General features: G+C 38.2%; 2 protein-coding genes across 4 annotated transcripts in view; one reads left to right on the top strand and one right to left on the bottom strand.

Moving 5' to 3' along the window:
* Positions 1–2,430: 2,430 nt before the first annotated feature.
* Positions 2,431–18,300, bottom strand: LOC119660142 (RAB6A-GEF complex partner protein 2). Its single transcript, XM_038068542.1, has 4 exons — positions 18,063–18,300; positions 17,770–17,993; positions 3,496–3,773; positions 2,431–3,429 (listed from the first exon to the last, which is right to left on the bottom strand). The coding sequence occupies exons 1-4, from the start codon at positions 18,188–18,190 to the stop codon at positions 2,824–2,826; spliced, it is 1,236 nt and encodes a 411-aa protein (XP_037924470.1). The 5' UTR covers positions 18,191–18,300; the 3' UTR covers positions 2,431–2,823.
* A 316-nt stretch (positions 18,301–18,616) lies between these two features.
* LOC119660584 (ribosome-binding protein 1) overlaps positions 18,617–20,715 on the top strand; it is a 35,814-nt gene continuing 33,715 nt past the window's right edge. For all 3 annotated transcript variants that reach the window (XM_038069241.1, XM_038069239.1, XM_038069240.1), the window contains exon 1: positions 18,617–18,727. The gene's annotated coding sequence lies outside the window, so the exon portion shown is untranslated. The remainder of the gene's footprint in view (positions 18,728–20,715) is intronic.

Raw genomic sequence — 20,715 nt, 5'->3', positions numbered from 1 at the left:
CTAGACTTAAAAATAATCCAGGAAAGAGAGGATTTTGAATTCGACATCTACAAGAAACCGATCCAGACACAACCAACCATCACATACACCTCAAACCACGATTTCCACCATAAGATGCCAGCATACAACGTTATGATTCACAGGATGGTCACAACACCGCTCAATGAGGGAAGAAGAAATAAAGAAATAAACTATATCCTGGAAACAGCCAAGAAAAACGGATACAATAGGAACCTCATCAAAAATCAAATCAAAAAGAAACTACGCCAACTTTCAATACTCTACCAGGAGATGAACACAATACCTAGGCAATGGATAACATTAACCGACTCGGGTCGGACGCAGAACGTCAAAAGGTGGCTACATAAAAGTGGTTTCCGGGTCACCTCGACCAGCAGACGATATCTACTTAGGGCCCGGTTACAATCGGTCAAGGACAAAAAAGAGTGTACGGAAAAAAGCAGCATTTATAAGATGTCCTTCCCAGACTGCTACAAGGGCAAAAAAAACGGTTAGTTCACACCAGGGTGTTAGAACACTTAAAGGAGATCGAATCCGCTAAAAATAAGAATAACCTACACATAAGGTCCACATAAGGCTGCAACGTCAATATCTTGAACGAGGTGAACGACGTTAGGAGACTAGATTGCCACTAGCGTCTCCAGACGTACTTTTAGGAAGGACTAGTTAAGAATAATACGGAAAAATATCTTCCAAGGCAATCTTTTATGTTAAGACTTCGGCTAACAAACAATTTCCTAATGCAAACCGTATAGACTTCTCAGTATGGATCGCCTTCATCCATGCGTATCAAGTCCCCCGCCTGCCACAGATTATTGAACTCCGGAGTAGGCTACGAAATAGAGCAAGGTTGCCATTGTAGTTATTATCGGTTGTGATTTTCGTCCCTAGGTAGGAACGGTTTCAAAATCATTATTTAGAATGCTCGCTTTCTCCAACTTTAACGAGATCTCCAGCGCTACTGACTTCTAGATTCTGGCCTAGAGTCAGCAACACCCCAATAGTACAAGGCTATGCACCATGTCCAATACAAAGGAGGAGGCTTTCTATGAGCAACTTATTGTAGACCAGAAGAGACTTCCTAAAGGTAACATGGTGTTCGTGATGGGTGGTCTGATTGCTAAAGTGGGCTCTGACAACACCTTTCTCGAATATGTGATGGACAAACACGGGTTTGTTGACTGCAATCGGTCATGTTTCTAAATGGAGAATAGTGCAGCTCATAATGCACAAATATATTTGTGCTTATCTCAGTTCGCCATTTCTACTTGTAACCGACAAGCTTGAAGATATGTACATACATGCAAAATAACCCCTCACGATACGCACATAGATGATTCGAAATGGAATATTTGGTTGGTTGTTTGTAATTTGTAAACAAAACTAGTCGATTGCAAGTCGAAATGGCGAACTGAGATACGCACACGATGTGAATTACGAGCTGCGATATTCTCCATTTAGAAACTTAAATATTTATATATACGTATTACGTAAGTAGCAATAATTTATATACACATACTGTGTGAGTCAATTGCCCAAACATCTTTTTGCTTTAGACAAAAACATCTGTTGGCGACAACGAAACATCGAAATAAACCAAAAACCCGATCCACAATGCAGCCTACAGAACACTTAAAATCAAAAGCCCAGCAACGATTCATTGGAACGCGATGTCCACAATTTGTGGATAACACAAGTCACCAGTCCATCCATCCTTCTCAGTACTTCTTTTCGTTTTTGTTGCGATTATTGTCAGCGAGATGTTCAACACCTAGTGCCTTGCTCAATACTCTACGCAACTGCTGTTTTCTTATCCAACATGGAATGATTCCCTTATGTAATACGGTTTGTGGTTAAATATGGACAAACCAGATCCTACACGGAAACCTACACCTACACGATGAATGTCAGTGGCCGGCTGAGAACTGAGCAATTTGAACGCCTCAAATCAGTGCATTATACAACAGGCCATAATTCACTAGCTGGACATATGCTCAGAATAGAAATTATTCATCCTGAAATGTAATTTTCTATGTGAGTGCCCCGCCTATGGATCCATCAGACATTAAATCTCTGGCGCCGATGTTCTCCAGTTGCAAAGGGGAGCATCACATCTCCTAACAGAAGTCCTGGGATGCATTAACGAGTCCGGGATATTCCGTTAGACGAGGGAGTCGAGTACAATGGACCACCACGGTCTGAGTCCTCAGAGGGCTAAAGCTTCTCCTCCACCACAAATACACACAGACATCAGGGCGTTCAGTGAACGGAGAACTGCGTTTAAAATATTGCTAGGTTAGAAAGCAATATCTAAACCCATTCGTTGATGTTGAATGCAAGACAAGAATTCATTTTTATATAGCCTTTGCTCTTAGCACAAAGAAAGTAAGAAAGTAGATTCGTTTTTGATATTTACTCCTATTTATTATGTTTTATTTCTGCTATCTAAAAATCTATATTGCTTTTTACGTGACAACTACAACCCGAAGTCCTAGTAATATTTGCATTTATCTGAATTTGGTTAATACTTGCTCTTCATTTTCCATGAAGTCGGTTTCATAATTTGACATTGTTAGTATTATATGTAAAACAAATGGACAGAAATTTGAAGGGTACAAATCCTCCTGATAATAACCGATCTGTACAACAAATCAGCTCTCTTTAATTCAGAAGTGATACCCTTCTAGAAGATGTCTAAAACTATTGAATATTTTTTTAGTATTCTCAATACAAAATTAATGTAATAAAGAATCTCCTTCATTTCTTGGGTATAAAATATTTTGCTGCAAATATCCTTATATCTTACTTGATGACTAACGAGTATGAGCCGCAGGGTTGGAAAATTTGCAAAGGTGCTGTTGGGTACAACGTAACAGGAAGGTTCCAGACCATCGTTTCAATCGGTATATCGTCTGGTGCTCGCCAGTCTTCCGCGCTGTGGTCGGCTGAACCAAAATCTATATCGGCACTCGTTACAAATTCGAAGTGTAAACGCCATCGAACATCCACCAGGTCCGTAGAAAATGACGGCGTCACAAATAAAGGTATTGGAATAATTATTTGTGTTTGCATCATTCCCAAGCATACTTCGTGATATTTCGTATGATTCGTCAGTTTGCCGACTACATCGCTAGATGATGGAGCATTTTCCTGATTCGTGTTGTTCGAATTAGTGTTTGTTGGATCTATGCCTGATGATTGGGAATTTTTACGATTTTTGTGTAGTATTTCTTCCGATTGAAGTGTTACAGACAATTGGCAACAGCGTACGGAACGATTGGAAAAATCCAGCGTTCCAACAATATCTTCTCCTAGTTTGTAGGCATGTTTGAAAATACAGAAGCGGCCAACATGACCTCGTTTATTTGATATTCGATAAAATTTCGGTAGTCGGCGTGCGGTTATATTCTATTCAAATCAAACAATGGAAGAATCAATGAAAAGATAACAATTATTGAATCCATTTATCCTCACCTGTAAATGATGCCATGAAACTTCTACTTCGGACTGCGTATTATAGTTTTCAAGGAAAGGATTGGTGGGCGCCAGCTCTTCGTTCGTATCGTTGCAAAGAGCGGGTACTTCTTCTGGACGGACAACTGCAGGAAGCGGCAAGACACGGATGGGAACACTTAGTATGTGTACTTTGGATTTAACCCGTTGAGTAGCTATCGTGATTCTGTAGAAATACTTGATTCCATGACCACGGTATGTTGGCGGGCCGTTGATGGGTAATGTTTCACGATACAGGTCTGTCGACGAAGTTAGATTAGTTTTAAAAATTTAAAAATTGAAATTGGAAGGTTTCATTGTTGTGCGGATCGAACTTGCAAATAGATTCCGTTGGGCCATAAGAACTCTGTTTTAGCTGGCAAAGACGTTCAATCCGGTAGTGCAATTGCGTGTGTCTCGTGTCCAAAGATTGTCATTGGGTTTCGATTAGCGGTAGCAGACATTCAATCATATCGCGATTACTATTAAACTCACGGCGTTTACAATAGAAAAGACACTTTTGCCTCTATCAACACGTCAATCACATGATGGTAGAATACCTTTGTTTACGTATTGTGTCACCGTATAAGCAGGATGGTGGAATACGGCACTTCAAGTTCAACGTTAATAGTTTCCACGTTTAAACAATGAACTGAATAGAAAAAGTTTGCAAAATTGTTCAATTGATACAGTCTCTAAAGTAGAATGGTTGCGTTTACTACTCCACACTGGGCGATTACTAATGGAGAAACACCGTGAGAACACATAAAAGCTAATCTGGTATGCTTTGTAGAAACATCTGATGCCAGGAGATATCATGTTCTGTGTTAAATTGCTCTACAGCGATCCCAAGAGTAAAGTTCAAAGTGTAGCAGCTATGTCAGAAGCCTACGTCGGTGTTCATCAAGAAAGTGGAAATGATGCGTTTCATAACAAAGCTGATCTCGAACAACTTTTCTAAAAATGAAATGGGCACCTCATGCCAAACATGTCTAAGACTGATTCTGAACAAAATATAATTTTTGACGACCACCCCAATGAAATAATAACTATTATTGCTTTAGACAAAACCTTAAAAAGACCATTGTCCTCTTGTTAATACCCTGGCACTGGTGTTGGTGGTGTGTTCACCTTTAGTTTCGCCGCCTTCCATAACTTCTAAGACGTGCTTGGGATTTGTTGCATTTTCATTTTGGTGTTACGATATCCTGTGCATCTACGATCCGATGCCGAATGTTCACTATTTTTTCAGTTAGCGCAAGTTTTACCCTGATTATTAGAATGCAGCGTGGCTAATCCCTCAACTTAATGCAGTACAATTCCATTTGGGCGTTAAATGTAGAGTGACGATAGCAATGATTTTATCTTTTTGCAGGCGTTCGAAGCGCCATGCCATTCAAATCACTGTCGTTGTTTTCAGGTTTTACTTGTACGAGAGAGTGTAGTAATACTCATTTCTTAAGTACCGATTTCCTACCGATCAAGCAAGTTTTTTTTTTCAAAAATGATTTCGGTGTTTTTTGTCTTTAGCGTTTTCTTTTACTTTTTCTGGCCTCCCAGGAGAAACGTCTGAGTTGTTCCTATTCGAGCCGAATGTATGTATACTTACTACTAATGGAGAACTGTGCCATGAAATCGCTATACATATCTGCGCAGCCTGGAGTAAGTGGTACTCCACAGCAGGCGACTTTTGCAAGATCAATGCAATAACGATCTTCTCAAATCTGCGCTGCCTCGTTCCTCTCTATGGCTGAATGTTGAATGCTACCAAAGCTTAAGTAGATATAGATGGCTACATTGTCGCAAAGCCGCGATCATATGTTGCGTTAAATTAGTGGCGTAACATGCCCTGGTCCTGATCCGAAATAAGAGCATTCGCTACATAAAGTTGCACTGACCGTGGAGGAATTTCGAAAGCGGTATCTTCGATAGCATGGCCATATAATTCGCCCTGGTAGCTAAGATAAACTTGAGGATCAAAGTTAATGCGAAATAATTCAAAGGCCAATGGTGGTCTGTACCGTGGTAAAGGGAAGCATAAGCTGCTCTCAATTAAAATGATTTCAGATTCATATACAAAATCACGGAAGAACTTGCAAATGGTCGAAAATCTTTCGATAGTTTAGGTTTAGGACGTTAACGATCGGCATCCAATCAACGATTATGCGCAACTCAAGAAATGAACGGACCACATCACCACGATTCTCAACCATATGCGAAATGACAAGTGACCGCAATATACGGATACTGGCTGCAACTCCAAATAGAAGTGAAATCGTTTTTGCTATCGGAGTGGTTCGTCAAACAAACACACAACAGAGTGCAAGCCTCTAGGGAAGTCCAGGAAGGACTTGAAGCACATTTCATCATATCAATGACGATGACGCTTAGACGAGCTATGCCAGGGGCAACCGTATTTCATCGCGCTGAACCTTTCTTGCTTCCCGGACTGAACGTTGTGTGTGTTTACGCGGCGCTAAAAGTTCGGCTGGCTTAGTTTTTGGTGTTCCCCTATTGTGCTCATCATCTACTTCAACGTCCCAATGTGTCACCACTCGTTAAGGGCGGCTAGGTAATTAGATCAAATAAATTGCAAGTTGCAGTGAAGTTTCACGTCTGTGGGCAAGTTGGGATTGCTCGTTCAAATTACAGCATCGGTTGCAAGAATATAAAAAAATTTAGATTCATGCGTAAATTTTGTTTAGGGATTGAGGGAGCCCCTAAATCCATTAATCAGAACGAAAAATGGATGACATGCGGTGTCGTCCAAAGCAGAGGCATAAAAAGGCTTGTGGAGCCAAAGTTATATGGCAAATACCAGCTTTCATTATAATAATAATAATCGTTGGCGCAACAATCCATATTGGATCAAGGCCTTGAAGTGTGTTAGAGCACTTCATTCAAGACCGTAACGGTACACCACAGTACACTGTGGGAGGCAATGTGGTCAGAATTGCGCTCGCCCGAGATTATTACCCTGATTTGACTCAGGTACTCATTCACAGCTGAATCGACTGGTGTCCGACATCCAATCACGATAACAAATTCCTCTGCCCCCAGCGAGATTTGAACCGCGACCTTCCGCTACGATAGCCCAGCGCTCTAACCACTTGAGCCATCATTATCCTAACCGTAAATATCATATTATCAACATCAACTATTACCAAGTGCCGACTAGATATTACCTATTGCTAGAGGGATTTGCCCTGATTTCTTACGTTCATAGCGTAAAGTGCAACTTCAAATAGGGGTTAATGAAAAATATCTTTCGTGCAAGACAAGAAAAAAACAAAATAAATATCATATAAGACATTGGATAATACAATATTTTCACATACAAAGAGCAGAGAGCCACGAATTTTCAATTTTGTGGATTTTATCCACGCTTCCTACTAGAGTCAAAATAAATAAAAAGAGTTAAGTTATTCCTAAAACGGGATATGTTAATTTTATTTGTAAATACGTATTTTGGACAGAAGTTGTGCCCTTCCTCAGTACCTGATGCCCGAAATAGGTGTTTACAAATAAAATTAACATATCCCGTTTTAGGAATAACTTAACCCTTTTTATTTAATTTGATTCTAGGGAATCATGATTTTTTGGGAACGAGCATTACTTCATTTAGAAGTTTTGTTTGCTTGGCATCATTAAAGGTTGTCTATCACCCACAAAATCGAAATCCCCTCTTCACACCAAAACCAGCCGGGAGAATATTCGCAACCAATAGTCGCCGTCGGCACTCTAGTCACCTCGGTTACTTAAACTAGGAAATATGTATTACGCAGACCAACGCCAGCAGGCGGCATTCATTACCAAGTGATAATATCACAAATCCATTACTTAAGGGGTTATCTGGTTGGAAACGTTTTTTTATCCATTTGTTTTTTATTGACTTAAAATAAGCTAAAATATCCCTAGATTTATAATCAATAGCGAGTCACATATCAGTCTAGGTATAATGAAATACTAGCAAATGCAATGCAACACCTTGCACATGCAGCTGAGTAAGCAGCTTGCAATTTGACCCTTTATAAAAATTCCATAATATGGCAAAAATGCAGACGACAGGTCAGCAGTTTATTTTGAATAAATTAGCGACTGATATGTGGTTTCTCGCAGTCCGTTCTCGATACCATTAGCTGTAATGCTGTCCGTGGAGTTTTGAAATCGTTTTATTAATAAATTGTGTAAAGTACAAAGTGTTTGTTTTCTTAATTGTGGATTATCACAAGTGAAATTTGGACAACTTCTTTTTTTTTCGCGAGTCGTAAGGCCACAACGAAACTGGCGCAGTCGGTTAACTTTGTAAATCGGGAAGTGATTATTCGCGAAGAATCAGCCGATAATAAGAACAATAAAACACAAGTTTGTAAATCAAATATAGTGTTCGAAAAGAACCAATTGATTACAAACCTTAATAAATCAATTAGTAAATTTTGTAAATCAAAAATAGTGTTCGCAAAGAACCCTTTGATTGCAAAACCTAAAAACACACATTGTAATCATAGTAAGTGTTCGCGAAGAACCAATTGATTACAATTAATTAAACAATTAACGTATTACCTAATTACACGCAGCTAAAATCACTATATTGCAAGTACAGGAAGTCACCCAAACTGTTTTAAATTATATGGTGAGACTGCCATATAAGCTTGCTCAGTTTTAATAACAATAATAATATAAAGAGTGAAAGTGCTTAGCGAATGCTTAGCAGCAAAAAGAGACGTTGCCATAAATTTGACGTGACAAGGAACATCGAAAATCAGGAAGAAATGGCAGAACAAGTTTAACATTTGCAACACCAAATTCAGGAACGAGAACAACAAATCCATCAGTTGGCAGAGGCATTAGAACGGTTAACACAACAACAACAGTCGGCGGAAAATAGACACAGGATCATGAAGGAGATCCAGTTCATGAGTTGTTTTACGGGCAGTGGCCCAGTGTCCGTTAATGCATTTATCAAAAACGTGGAGTACTACCTGAACAACATAATCGACCCAAATGCAAGGAAAGCAGCAACAAGGGCAATATACCAGGAAAAAATCCAAGGGGAGGCGAAAAATGCTGTTATGGGTTTACCTGAACCCGACAACTGGGATGACATCAAAAGCAGCCTGAAACTACGGTACAGACCGGAACTGGAACCGGCGGAAATTTACCGACAAATTACCAACCTGCGAGGAGATACGGTAAGCGATCTTGCTATCGATATACTAAATTTAAAATATAAGGCTGAGGAAATTATACTGTATTATGAGAATGATATGAATGTAGACCTAAATAGCGCTGAATCCCTATTGGTAAATGTTGTCAAAGAAATGACACAGGGTGTATTGTTAGAGAAAATTTATAGTCTAAAAAGTGTAAATGAAATTGTAAAAATCATGAGAGAGAGACGTTTCGAAGATAGTTGTATCAGACCAGAATTCCGGAAAACTGACGTGTCTAGCTATAATAACCATTTCAATAATAAAAAGTACAAAAATAAATTTCGAAAAAATTGGAGTCAAAATAATTCTCAGGATAATCCAAAGTATCAAGGAAATCCTAGCCAAGACATCCGACAAAACGACCAAAACACTGATAACAGACAATACAACAACAGGGAGGAATACAATGTTAGTAATTCCAACTCACAAAATACGAACGAAACCCGTAACCACAACCCTTCCAGAAAATTTAAAGCCAATTATAGACAGGGTAATTCACGTCAATATTCGAATACTCGAAAGCATCAGCAAGTAGAGCCCATGGAGGTGGATAATATCCAAAACACCTCATTGCGAAAGCCCTCTAGTAACTCACGGCAACCTTCCGAACTTGATAGTAACTCGAACGAAGGAGGCCAATTTTTTATCAATTAGCCTCGGATGAGTTACCCTTAATCAAGATTACAATAGACCAATCAAAATTTATAGCTTTGGTAGATACAGGGTCATCCTTTAGTTTAATAAACGAGAAACTAAAGCAATTTCAGAAAATAAAAATCAAACCAATACAATTCCGCACAATTACTAACATAGATGTAATTAATTTCGAGGTGCATACACCTTCACCAATCGAAATCAATGCCCCACCAGGATTTAAAGTTCGCTGGAAGGTTAGGGATTTAGGAGAAAGGAAATATGATTTTATTATAGGGATGGATATACTTAACCAGTTGGAAACGATAATAAACTTAGAAAATAAAACTGTTACCCTTAATGGTCAAGTAATCCAAATGGTAAATAAACCTTATCCGGTGAAAGAGATATGTTTCCTTGAAGCTACAAGTCCTGATTACCTTAGTAGACTGAAATTAAACCATTTAAACCAAGAAGAAAAGCGAGAAATCTTAAAATTAATCAAACAATTTGGGGAGATATTCTTTAAAGAAGGTGACAAACTCACCAGCACACTAACTATAATGCATGACATAAAAACAGTGACAGACCAGCAGATAAATGCTAAACTGTATCGCTATCCGCCCAAGCACGAGGAAGAAGTGCGACGCCAATTAACGGAAATGGAGTCACAGGGCATTATAACAAAGAGCCGTTCAAAATACTCAAGCCCTCTGATTGTCGTCCCTAAGAAGACGGACAACTCAGGAAAACCTAAATATCGTATAGTAATCGATTATAGAAGGTTAAATGAGGTAACGGTGGACGACAAGTTCCCGTTGCCTAATATCGACTCAATTTTGGACAAACTAGGGAGGGCGCAATATTTCTCCACGATAGACCTAGCGAAAGGCTATCATCAAATTTTAATAAAACCAGAAGATCGGCATAAAACGGCATTCGTTACTCCTCACGGACTATATGAGTTCGTTAGGATGCCGTTCGGCCTAAAAAATGCGCCCGCCACCTTTCAGAGGCTTATGAACGACATTTTACGAAATTTTATAAATAAAACCTGTGTTGTGTACCTAGACGATGTGCTTATATTTAGCACAACGTTACAGGAACACATTAAAAATTTAACAGACATATTTAAGGTTCTAAAGGAGCACAAATTGAAAGTCCAAGTCGACAAATGTGCTTTCATGCAGCACGAAACAACCTTTTTAGGGCACATAGTTACAAAGGATGGTTTTAAACCTAATCCTGCGAAGGTTGAGGTCATTAGAAACGTACAACTACCAAAAACGACGAAACAAATTAAGAGCTTTTTGGGTCTTACAGGATTTTATCGAAAGTTCATTCGCCAAAGTAGCACAACCAATGGTAAAATACCTTAAAAAAGAGGCTAAAATCAATACCAAAGATCCAAACTATGTAGAGGCTTTTGAAAAACTAAAAAGCCTGATTTGTTCTCCATCTATTCTCCATTCCATTTAACAACAGACGCCTCTAATTATGCGATTGGTGCCGTACTATCACAGGAAGGACATCCAGTGTGTTTCGCGTCAAGAACGTTAAATAAGCATGAAAGAAACTATTCGGCCACAGACAAGGAGTTCTTGGCCATTATGTGGGCAGTGAACTACTTCAGGCCTTACCTTTACGGTAACAAATTCATATTATTTACGGATCACCAACCAATAAAATTCTTACACGCAAAATATAAAGGAAAAGAATTATCCCCACAGCACCAACGGTGGCTCCTGAGACTAGGGGAATACCAATTTAGTATACAATATTTAAAGGGAAAAGAAAATCATGTCGCTGATTTTCTGAGCAGGCTTAAACAAACAGATGCAGATGAGGAAACATCAAGCAAATTATTAAGCCGTACAAACTCATATTCGGAGTTACCAGAGCTGTTTAACATGGAAGACGAAGATGACGTCACTATGGCAACAGTCCACTCTGCAGACGAAGAGTTACTTGACCACATCCCTATCAAAGAGGAGATAGTCAACAAGTACAAGACTCAAATAATCCTTACTAATGATAAAACTAGAGAAATGGAGGCAATTCATAACAAACGGATAATATATATTGCAGAATATGACTTCGATAATCTATCTGACATCTTCAAACGCTACATTAAAAAGGGTACCACTGGAATTTTCTCTGAAATATCGGATCGAAAATACAATTTAGTCCAAGAAAAACTTAGGGAAATGTACTCAAACGATAATCAAATAAAATTTGTTAGATGCGCATTTAGAGCAGAGGATATGCGAAGCGAAGTAGAGGCCGTCAGGCAAATTTCCCTATATCACGTTAAAGAGAGTCTGCACTCTGGCATCCAGGAGACGTTCAATGCGATAAAAAATAAAATCTATTATCCTAAATTATTAGAGCTAATAAATATCGTAATCAACCAGTGTGAAGTGTGTCAAGAAATAAAATACGATCGCCGACCAATAAAACCCAAATTTCTATATAGTGAAACCCCAAAAGATCTAAACGAAATTATACACATAGACATATATACCATCATGAAACATAACTTTTTAACAGTAATAGACAAATTCTCAAAATTTGGAACAGTTTACTACCTGTCAGATAAAAATCATATGACGATTATAGAAAAATTAGAGGAACATTTTACAAAATTTGGAAACCCTAAAAAGTTAGTCGCTGGAAACGAGTGTAATGGAATCCTGATAAAAGATTTCCTACAGAAGGAGGATGTCGAAATGCATCTAACTAAACCGAATAGTCATACAGGACTTGCAGATATAGAAAGGTTCCACGAGACTTTAGTAGAAAAATTCAGGATTATCTATAACCAGAAGAATGGATTGTCCCCGCGGCGAATTATCCAACAAGCGGTAAGGAACTATAATGAGCGGTTTCATTCGTCAATTAAATGTACACCTACGGCAGTACAGCGACATAAAATTGATTTTGAAACGGTATTCACAAATTTAAAGGAATCAAAGAACAAATGGTTAGAAAAATGTAACAAAAACCGAGAAGACTATGCCGAGAATAGAAGTACGGGATTTATAAAAAACTACAAGGCTACGCGGCAAAAACATCTGCCGAAATTCAGAAAATCAAAACTGGACAATGTACACCCAGTTAACATAAAAAAGAAACCGAAATTTTGCAATGAAGACGCTCCAGAAAAAGAATGGATTTTAACCACCGAAGAAGAAAAAATAATTGAAAAAGCAATAAATGGTGACGCTCAAGACGAGGTTTTGGCATCAAAATTCAAAATAGACATAACACGGGAAGACATAAGAACGTTGATGGAAGGAGAATGGCTCAACGACAATATAATTAATTTCTATCTGAAACTTTTAGAAGATCGAAGTAAACAGGAAGACAACTTAAATCTGCCAAAAATATACTCCATGAATACATTTTTCATCTTACGTTTATTAGAAGCAGGATACCAAGCGGTCCGTAGATGGACACGCAAAGTAGATATATTCTCTCACGATATTATATTAGTCCCTGTGCACGTTAACAATAACCATTGGTGCATCACAATCATCGATTTGAGGCACAAAACCATAAAATACTATGATTCACTAGGTAACACTAACCAAGTAGCTCTGAAAGCCTTGAAAGAATATTTAGAACAAGAATCATTAGATAAACATAGTAAAATGCTGGATATGTCGGAATATACAATAGAGAATGTTACTGATGCACCACGTCAAAGTAATAGTAGCGACTGTGGAGTTTTTAGCTGCATGATTGCAGAATATGCCAGTCAAGATCATAAAATCACGTTTACACAAGAGGACATGCCCTATTTCAGAAAGAAAATGATAATTGAAATCATTCAAGGCAAATTATTTTTTTAATTCTACAGGTTTTGATCAGGATATTGTTCCTAATACTCATCCTTTTCACCCCAGTAAGAGGGGCACTGAACATATTCGAGTTATCGGAGCAACGAGGTTTTGCCGAAATCCAATTAAATAAAGTCGATATAGCTAATGAAACATCTTTAATTATACATGTCGTAAATACAACAGAAATTTTAGATCTTATAAATAGCTTTTCTCAAAATATAAAACATTTGGACGTAGAACACCAAAAACCACTGTTTATAGAACTTGACCATCTAAGAAATAAAATTAATACGTTAGTTCCCCAAGTAAATAGAAGAAAAAGAGGGTTAGCTAATATAGTAGGCAGTGTACAAAAGTGGTTGTTCGGGACTATGGACGAACAAGACAGACGGGATATTGAAGAACACTTCCAGACTACTGACATAAACAACCATAATACAATTAACGCAATAAACCAACAAATAACAATAAACAATGTATTCAATGAAACCATTCATCAGCTAAAAAATACAATAGAATCGGATCGAAAAATAATTTTATCTCGATTTAATAGTTTGTCGAATTTTACAATCACAAACAACATATACTATGATCAACTTTTTAAAGTTCAAATATTGAAGAGTAGAATAGAACACATTCAAGATAACGTTATTTCGGCTAGATACGGCATCCTACACCCGAATATTTTGACAGATGAGGAAATTAAAAACTTTAATATCGATGTACACAAGTTACAATATATAAAGTTGGGAGTAACGAAATCTGTGAATAACCTTTTAATTTTTGCATTAAAGATTCCTACCAATTTTGTAACGGTACAACTCAAAAGAATTGTCGCTTTGCCGAATGAAAACCAAAAAGAAATTGACTTCCCATCTGAAACAATCTTTACATATAAAACCATTGTATATAGATACGAAAGTTTGAAAACATTAAACGAATTAGATGTAAGCAAACATTGCATATATAGTCAAAGTTGTGAATTAATACGAAATAATAATACAGAGATTGTAGAAATTGATGAAGAAACCCTTTTGATTAAAAATGGATATAATTTGAACTTACATCAAAATTGTGATGAAAGAAGCTTAGTAATTAAGCAAAATGCATTAATTCATTTTAGTAATTGCTCAATTAAGATTCGGGATCACTACTTTTCAAATACAAAACAAATATTTAATGAAAGATTTTACTATCCATCAAACGAAAATTTTACAAACTTTAACGACAAAATCACCCTGGATGAACTCATTGTAAAACATACAAATAATATCCAACAAATTAAAGAACTATATTTTCATAAAAAAAATTTCATATATATTTAATATAAGTTTTATAGTGATCCTGATAATTTTAGCATACGGAATTATTACCTACCTGAGGAAAGAAAAACAGTGTAAAATAGTTTTAGATAATAGAATTCAGGAGAATTCTAATCCAAAGGGGGGAGAAGTCACATATCAGTCTAGGTATAATGAAATACTAGCAAATGCAATGCAACACCTTGCACATGCAGCTGAGTAAGCAGCTTGCAATTTGACCCTTTATAAAAATTCCATAATATGGCAAAAATGCAGACGACAGGTCAGCATTTTATTTTGAATAAATTAGCGACTGATATGTGGTTTCTCGCAGTCCGTTCTCGATACCATTAGCTGTAATGCTGTCCGTGGAGTTTTGAAATCGTTTTATTAATAAATTGTGTAAAGTACAAAGTGTTTGTTTTCTTAATTGTGGATTATCACAAGTGAAATTTGGACAACTTCTTTTTTTTTCGCGAGTCGTAAGGCCACAACGAAACTAGCGTCCTTGTATAAAAACAAGTTGGAAAATTCTTAAAATTAGCTTTTCTTGAGCAACTGAAAAGAAAAAAACCGCATTCAAGCTGGTAAACACTCACTTTCCAATATAGCAAAGAGGTACAAGGCACAGTATTACAACAAGATGTAGCGTTTCTAAACTTCAAACGGGTTTTCCTCGAAATCATGTTTTCGAAATCGGGGAGCAGTACAATTTCAAGAATTTTCATCCGATCCACGTGAACATTTAAGACCGATCCGTGGAATCGATATTTTTGGATCAATTGCATCTAGATACAGTGTAGAATATTTGGGCAAAGTGATTTTTCGATATTCCGAGTCGTTTGGACATTACAGTGTTAATGAAGTGCGAAATTACCAGCCTGAATGACTTCGCTAAAAAAGCGAGAATTTAAGACAAGGCTTTACATGTGCTTTTTGAGAAACCGGAGGTTTATGGACTAGGACTATGGACTATGGACTGTACACCAATAATTTGCTATTATTGGTGTACAGTCAGTTAAGATTTGATGATTAATAATCACATTCTCATTTTAAAATGCGGTTTTTTCGAAACTGCATGTTGAAAGCCCAAAATCTATCCAACGAAATTCTTTGAAATTTTCACGAATTATTCAGAAAATATTTCTACGATTCGTAAACTAGGATAATTGCGATTCATCGGACCAGTTTTTTTGTACATTAAAGAAGCCGGGAAAAACACAAAAATTTACAAAAAAATAGTTTAAGGCTCCAAGAAGTTACCTTTCAATATTTTTTAATAATCCTAGTTTGCGAACCGTGATAAAGTCCACACGTAAAAATGTTATTTTTTTTCTTTAATATAAACACAGAGTCCTCTAGCGTAGCACCCGAAAAACACCTTTTATTGGAGAGCCTAATTCGTGATCACTACTATTGGGGGAAGGTCTGAGCTGCAAAATGGTATATAGGTTGGGGGGTCTGGGTGCCAAGAAAATTTCTGAAATTTGAAAGAATCTTGGGAAAAATTTTAAACGCTTATATTTCCGTTAATATTGAGAATTTCGAGAAAAGGAGCTCAATTCGTTATCACTACTATCGGCTCTGTACTTCAATAATAAATGATGGTATCGAACTGGAAAAATTGTTACGCATGCTCAAGATATTAATAAATATATGATGGCAAATTGCATCTTTATTCAGTTCTTCACAAAAAATTCCCAAAAAAGCGAAAAAAAACGGCCTTGACACGAGATGATCCCCGTAACAAATACCTGGGTTATGTGGCCCACGATTAAACATTTTTAGGCTTTCACCGCTCAGGCGCTTTCAGGCTCACCGCGGAAGACCTTCAAAAATCTTGTTCTACTTATACAGTAATAACTTTTTTCTGACTTCTGAAGTGGGTGTTGATCGCTACCTAACAACGGAAGTAACGAAAGGCTGCTCTCATGGAGGTGTGCTATCGCCACTTCTGTGGAGTATGTTGATCGACTCACTGCTATGCGATCTGCAAAATCTGCCAATACACGCTCTAGCTTATGCGATTGACGTAGCTGTGCTAGTTGTAGGTCGAGATCTCGGAATGGTGTGTAGAAACACACAACGCGCCGTTAATTTGATTGACAATTGGTGCTTCGGACATGGACTTTCAGTAAATCCAAATAAAATCACTATGGTATTATGGTTTTAGCCTTCCAGAGATGAGGTGTGGAACCTTTCAACTCTCTGATGAAGTGAAATATCTGGGAGTTATTCTAGACAAGAAACTTCGTTGGAAAAAACATGTAGAGGTAAAGATGAAAAGAGCTGTCATAACTTATGGGCTTCGAAGGCGGACATCCGACGCAGCTCTGCACGCATTACTCAATTTGGATTGTCTATTCAGAACACTACAATGAGAGCAGCTAATAGACTAACTCGATTAGGTCTATGGGGAAACAATGGACGTGGGGGGGACAGAGCATTGGAAGAGTTATTGGGAGAACTGAATCCAGTTTTCGCAATGCCTCCTGATTCTCGGATCCCTATTCATCTATTTGGTAGAAGATATGAAGTTATGTTGAAACAAAGAGCAAATATGGACAAAATAGAAGAATGTGTGTCAGGATATATTGACGTCTTCTACACCGATGGCTCAAAAACAGAACAGGATTTTGAAGCAGGAGTCTCCTCTCGAATAAAAACAAGAAATTGATTTTTCCCTAGGAAAATATACAACGGTCTTTCTGAAGTGTATGCGATCCTAACTGCGACAACCTGGATGATTGACAAACAGACGCATCGCAATCTGTAACGATAGTCAAGCTGCTTGCGTTCAGGAAATCAATTGAACTCTGTTTCTAGATTCAATACAGTGGAGCTACTGTGCGGTCCCGATGTGGTGTAGAGGGAGATGAAATCTCGGGTACAATTAGGCTGTCAGTAGCATTGGCTAATGCTAAAACTGGGAACACGCTTTCCATAATGACAGGTGCCTGAGCCTTAGTGCTGTTAAACACAACAACACCATACTTTTCCTCGATCCCACGATCTTCATTCTTTAAGTTTGCTAGCTTACTAATTAAGTTGCTTGGTCTGCGGTAAATGAATTGTAACTTAGTTGGCATCACTCTAACTTTGTGTTGATCTTGTGGAATGCAATCAACAAATCTTGGCGAAAATGAAACAACAAAACTCTCGAACCTCCGGAGTGTGTAGTCTTCGAAAAGAGATTAGTGGTAGGTGCCCCCGTGTCAGACGGTTCGAAGAATTCAAATTCTTCTGATAAAATCCTATACTTACAAGATTTAGTCTCGCCGCTACTCAAGCGTAAATCACAGAACAGAATCTTGGGTTTCGTGGAGTGAAAGACATCGCCTGACTGTTTACTTGCTGTTCCAAGGGATGTGTTAGCGACTTTTGTCAGTTCTGCTATCTGCAAGTCGCTGCCCTTCTCTCTGTGCGATGTCGAATTTAAATAACAGTGAATTTGAACCGAGGCCCAGGCTAAGTTCTCGTGGGTGTCACTGTAACCAGAAGAAACCAATTATAATCTAATTAGAATTGAAGTCAATGGTCTCCAGTTGGGCACGTACCTGTTACTTTGCGAGACTCGATGCTGAGCTTGAGCCGGGTTCGAGAAATCTATGAAGCACTCGACCACCTCACCGCATAGGAATGCTGGAGTTTGTTCCCTTACTAATTTAGCGACGATTTCAATCATGATCTGAATACGTAACGCGACATTTGTAGGATGAAGGGACTAGGTATCAGCAGCTGATAGGAATGACGGACTCGGATGCGGTAAACATTTGTCCAATTGACATTTGAGGTCTAATGTCAATTCTAGTTGTGACGTAGGCAAAATCACTGAACTCAGGTGGATGCTATTCTTCAGCAGAATCTACTTTTATGGTATAGTCAGAGTGTCTGCTGGTAGATCTGCTCTAATGGTTACAGATGGTAAAAATGTTTGAAACCAATGCAACCGATAATGATTATATATCAGAGCAATGCATCTATTTATACTTGATTTCTAAATGTAACATTTTAAATTCAGAATGCTAATTTCCACTTCAATACAGTTTCTTCAAACATCGGCACCCAGTTGGTCACGTTGGAGATGGCAATGCTGAAAATGTTGCATTTATCGTCCACGACACTGAACTGTAGCTATTGGGCTACATGTTTTTTGACGTGTGTGTATATTTTGTGCTCCGAAGCAGAAATTACAGAGGGTTTTCACGATTCCGGTAGACTCGTAAGTAATTCAGTGAATACTTTTACAATTCCAACTAATTTCGGTTTTATTCACTCCGTATATTTGACTAACAATAATCTTCAATTCAACTCGTAATTCAATTTCTGCATGGTTTCGAGAATTTGATAATTGTCCGAATGCAGAAGGGACGGCATTCGGCGTTTTTTGCAATGGCGGTTAGCCCATCTATCAAAATGTCAAAGATGCACTTTCTCGGATATTCGAAAGGGTTTTAGTAAGAAGTTTGAATCAGAGTGTGGCTGGAATTTAGTGTTTTGCACTGGTCCAATTGGTGACCGGGCGCCCATGTCCGCTGCTCCAATGCAATCGGTGGCTTGTGGGAGTCGCAGTAGAATTTCTTTAGTGACATCATCAGTTGGAATGTGCAACAAAGTTGCGTGAGGAATTTCCCATCTCAGATCCGGCTTGTTTGAAGTGGGAAGTGCAGCAGGTTGTGGGGCATATTTTGGAACTTCGGTCCTAGACGAAATGGGTCGTCTTCAGGGTACCGGATGAACTTCATGCAGTTTTGCGCGGCTCATGTTGGGAATTCCGTCGTGAGTTACGTGTAGCTCTGTCATTGACCCGCGATTCAGCGAAATTTCATTTTCTCGCGTCCGCAATTGCCGCAAGCGGCGTCAACGGCATTGGTGCTTGCTCGCTCCCTATATGACTTTGCCACGTGCCAAAAATTCTTGGTTCAGCGTTTTTGTGTGTCGCATTCTTATCTTTTCCACATCTCATATTTTCTTCCGGCCACTTAATTACTGTTCATTAGATAGGGAAGTTTCTCGGAATGCCGTCCAGTGGAATGTTGATAGCAGTGAGATCCAAGCTGCAGCGCTAGACGTCCCTTGATGCGAATTTCGCGAAAATTCTTTTGTCCGAATGCCCGAGATAGCACAAAACATTTTTTCTAAGTGGCGTCCTGATAAGCGATATCGGAAAGATGCCGAGCCGGCGTTTTTGTTCGAAAAGATGAAATGTAAGGCTACATCGCGCCTGTGGCCGGCAGAACTAAATGCTTCGTTTTGAAATTTTATTTATTCCATGTAGAGGCAGAATCTTGGAATGGTATCTGTGCAGACAATGTCTTCATAGCAGCTCCTATCTGCCATCATTTGAGTAAGCTTTCGCATGCCTTATCTAGTTTGTGATGTTGATGAGTTTCTATGTTTATATGGTCCTGTAGGAACCTTAAAATGGCCCCATCCATTTCTTCGAAATTATCTAGCTAGAGTCCAACTGATTCCAGCAACGAATATCTGAAGATGTTCTGCGTCATGTCATTTTGAAGCGAACCATTCGTAGACACTGCGGAGAAAGTGGGTTTCATTTTCGAATAAAGCCGGCAGGAGATATTTTTGTTGTTATTTTCTCCTTTGAATCAATATTTGATCTAACCATCGACATAGATCGCTGTTCGAAGTAATCAGAAATCAGAAGTTATCAAAACATGTCGATATTGGCTGTTTTTTTCTGTTCTACATAAAAGGTTCCGCACGATTATGGTTGCCGTGGCGCCATTGTTTTCGAGATATCGAAAGTTGAAATCTTCAAATTTGCTCAATTCATTAAATTTATGTTAAATTTGTATATTTGATTGTAGTTTGTTATCATTTGATAATAGAAAAAAAAAAAAAAAAAACAGACACTTTTTTTCTATGAAGATAGTTTAAAAATTTCTTCTTTAGTTGTGTTGCGTTATCTTCAACACTCGCTTTTAAATGTTTTTTTTTACCTTTTCTGCAAGTGAAAGTTTACTCTGCAGTGACCTGTGAGTATTCCCGCTGTGATCATAAGGGTCTTCTTGGTGAGTTTTAAACAATCCTCCACCCTGGACCGTTCTACTCTTAGTATGCTTCCCTTTATGGTTTCTGTAGTTCATTTGTTGCTTCATTGTCTTCTAACCCGGTATTGCCGGGAACCTAGAGTATTCAGAGCTTATTGTATGAATCAAGGGTACTTAATTTATCCAGGCATTCCTA

This window comes from Hermetia illucens, chromosome 6 (assembly GCF_905115235.1).
Source record: "Hermetia illucens chromosome 6, iHerIll2.2.curated.20191125, whole genome shotgun sequence".
Lineage (NCBI taxonomy): Eukaryota > Metazoa > Arthropoda > Insecta > Diptera > Stratiomyidae > Hermetia > Hermetia illucens.
The sequence above is the reverse complement of the archived record's forward strand: the minus strand, read 5'-3'. Positions and strand labels throughout refer to the sequence as shown.

Coding starts and splice junctions, on each gene's coding strand:
- LOC119660142 (XM_038068542.1), bottom strand. CDS start 18,190: ATGATTGAAATCGTCGCTAAATTAGTAAGGGAACAAACTCCAGCATTC. Junction 3,774..17,769: donor TAGCGGCGAGACTAAATCTT/GTAAGTATAGGA, acceptor CTTCGTCGACAG/ACCTGTATCGTGAAACATTA. Junction 3,430..3,495: donor TTTCATGGCATCATTTACAG/GTGAGGATAAAT, acceptor TGATTTGAATAG/AATATAACCGCACGCCGACT.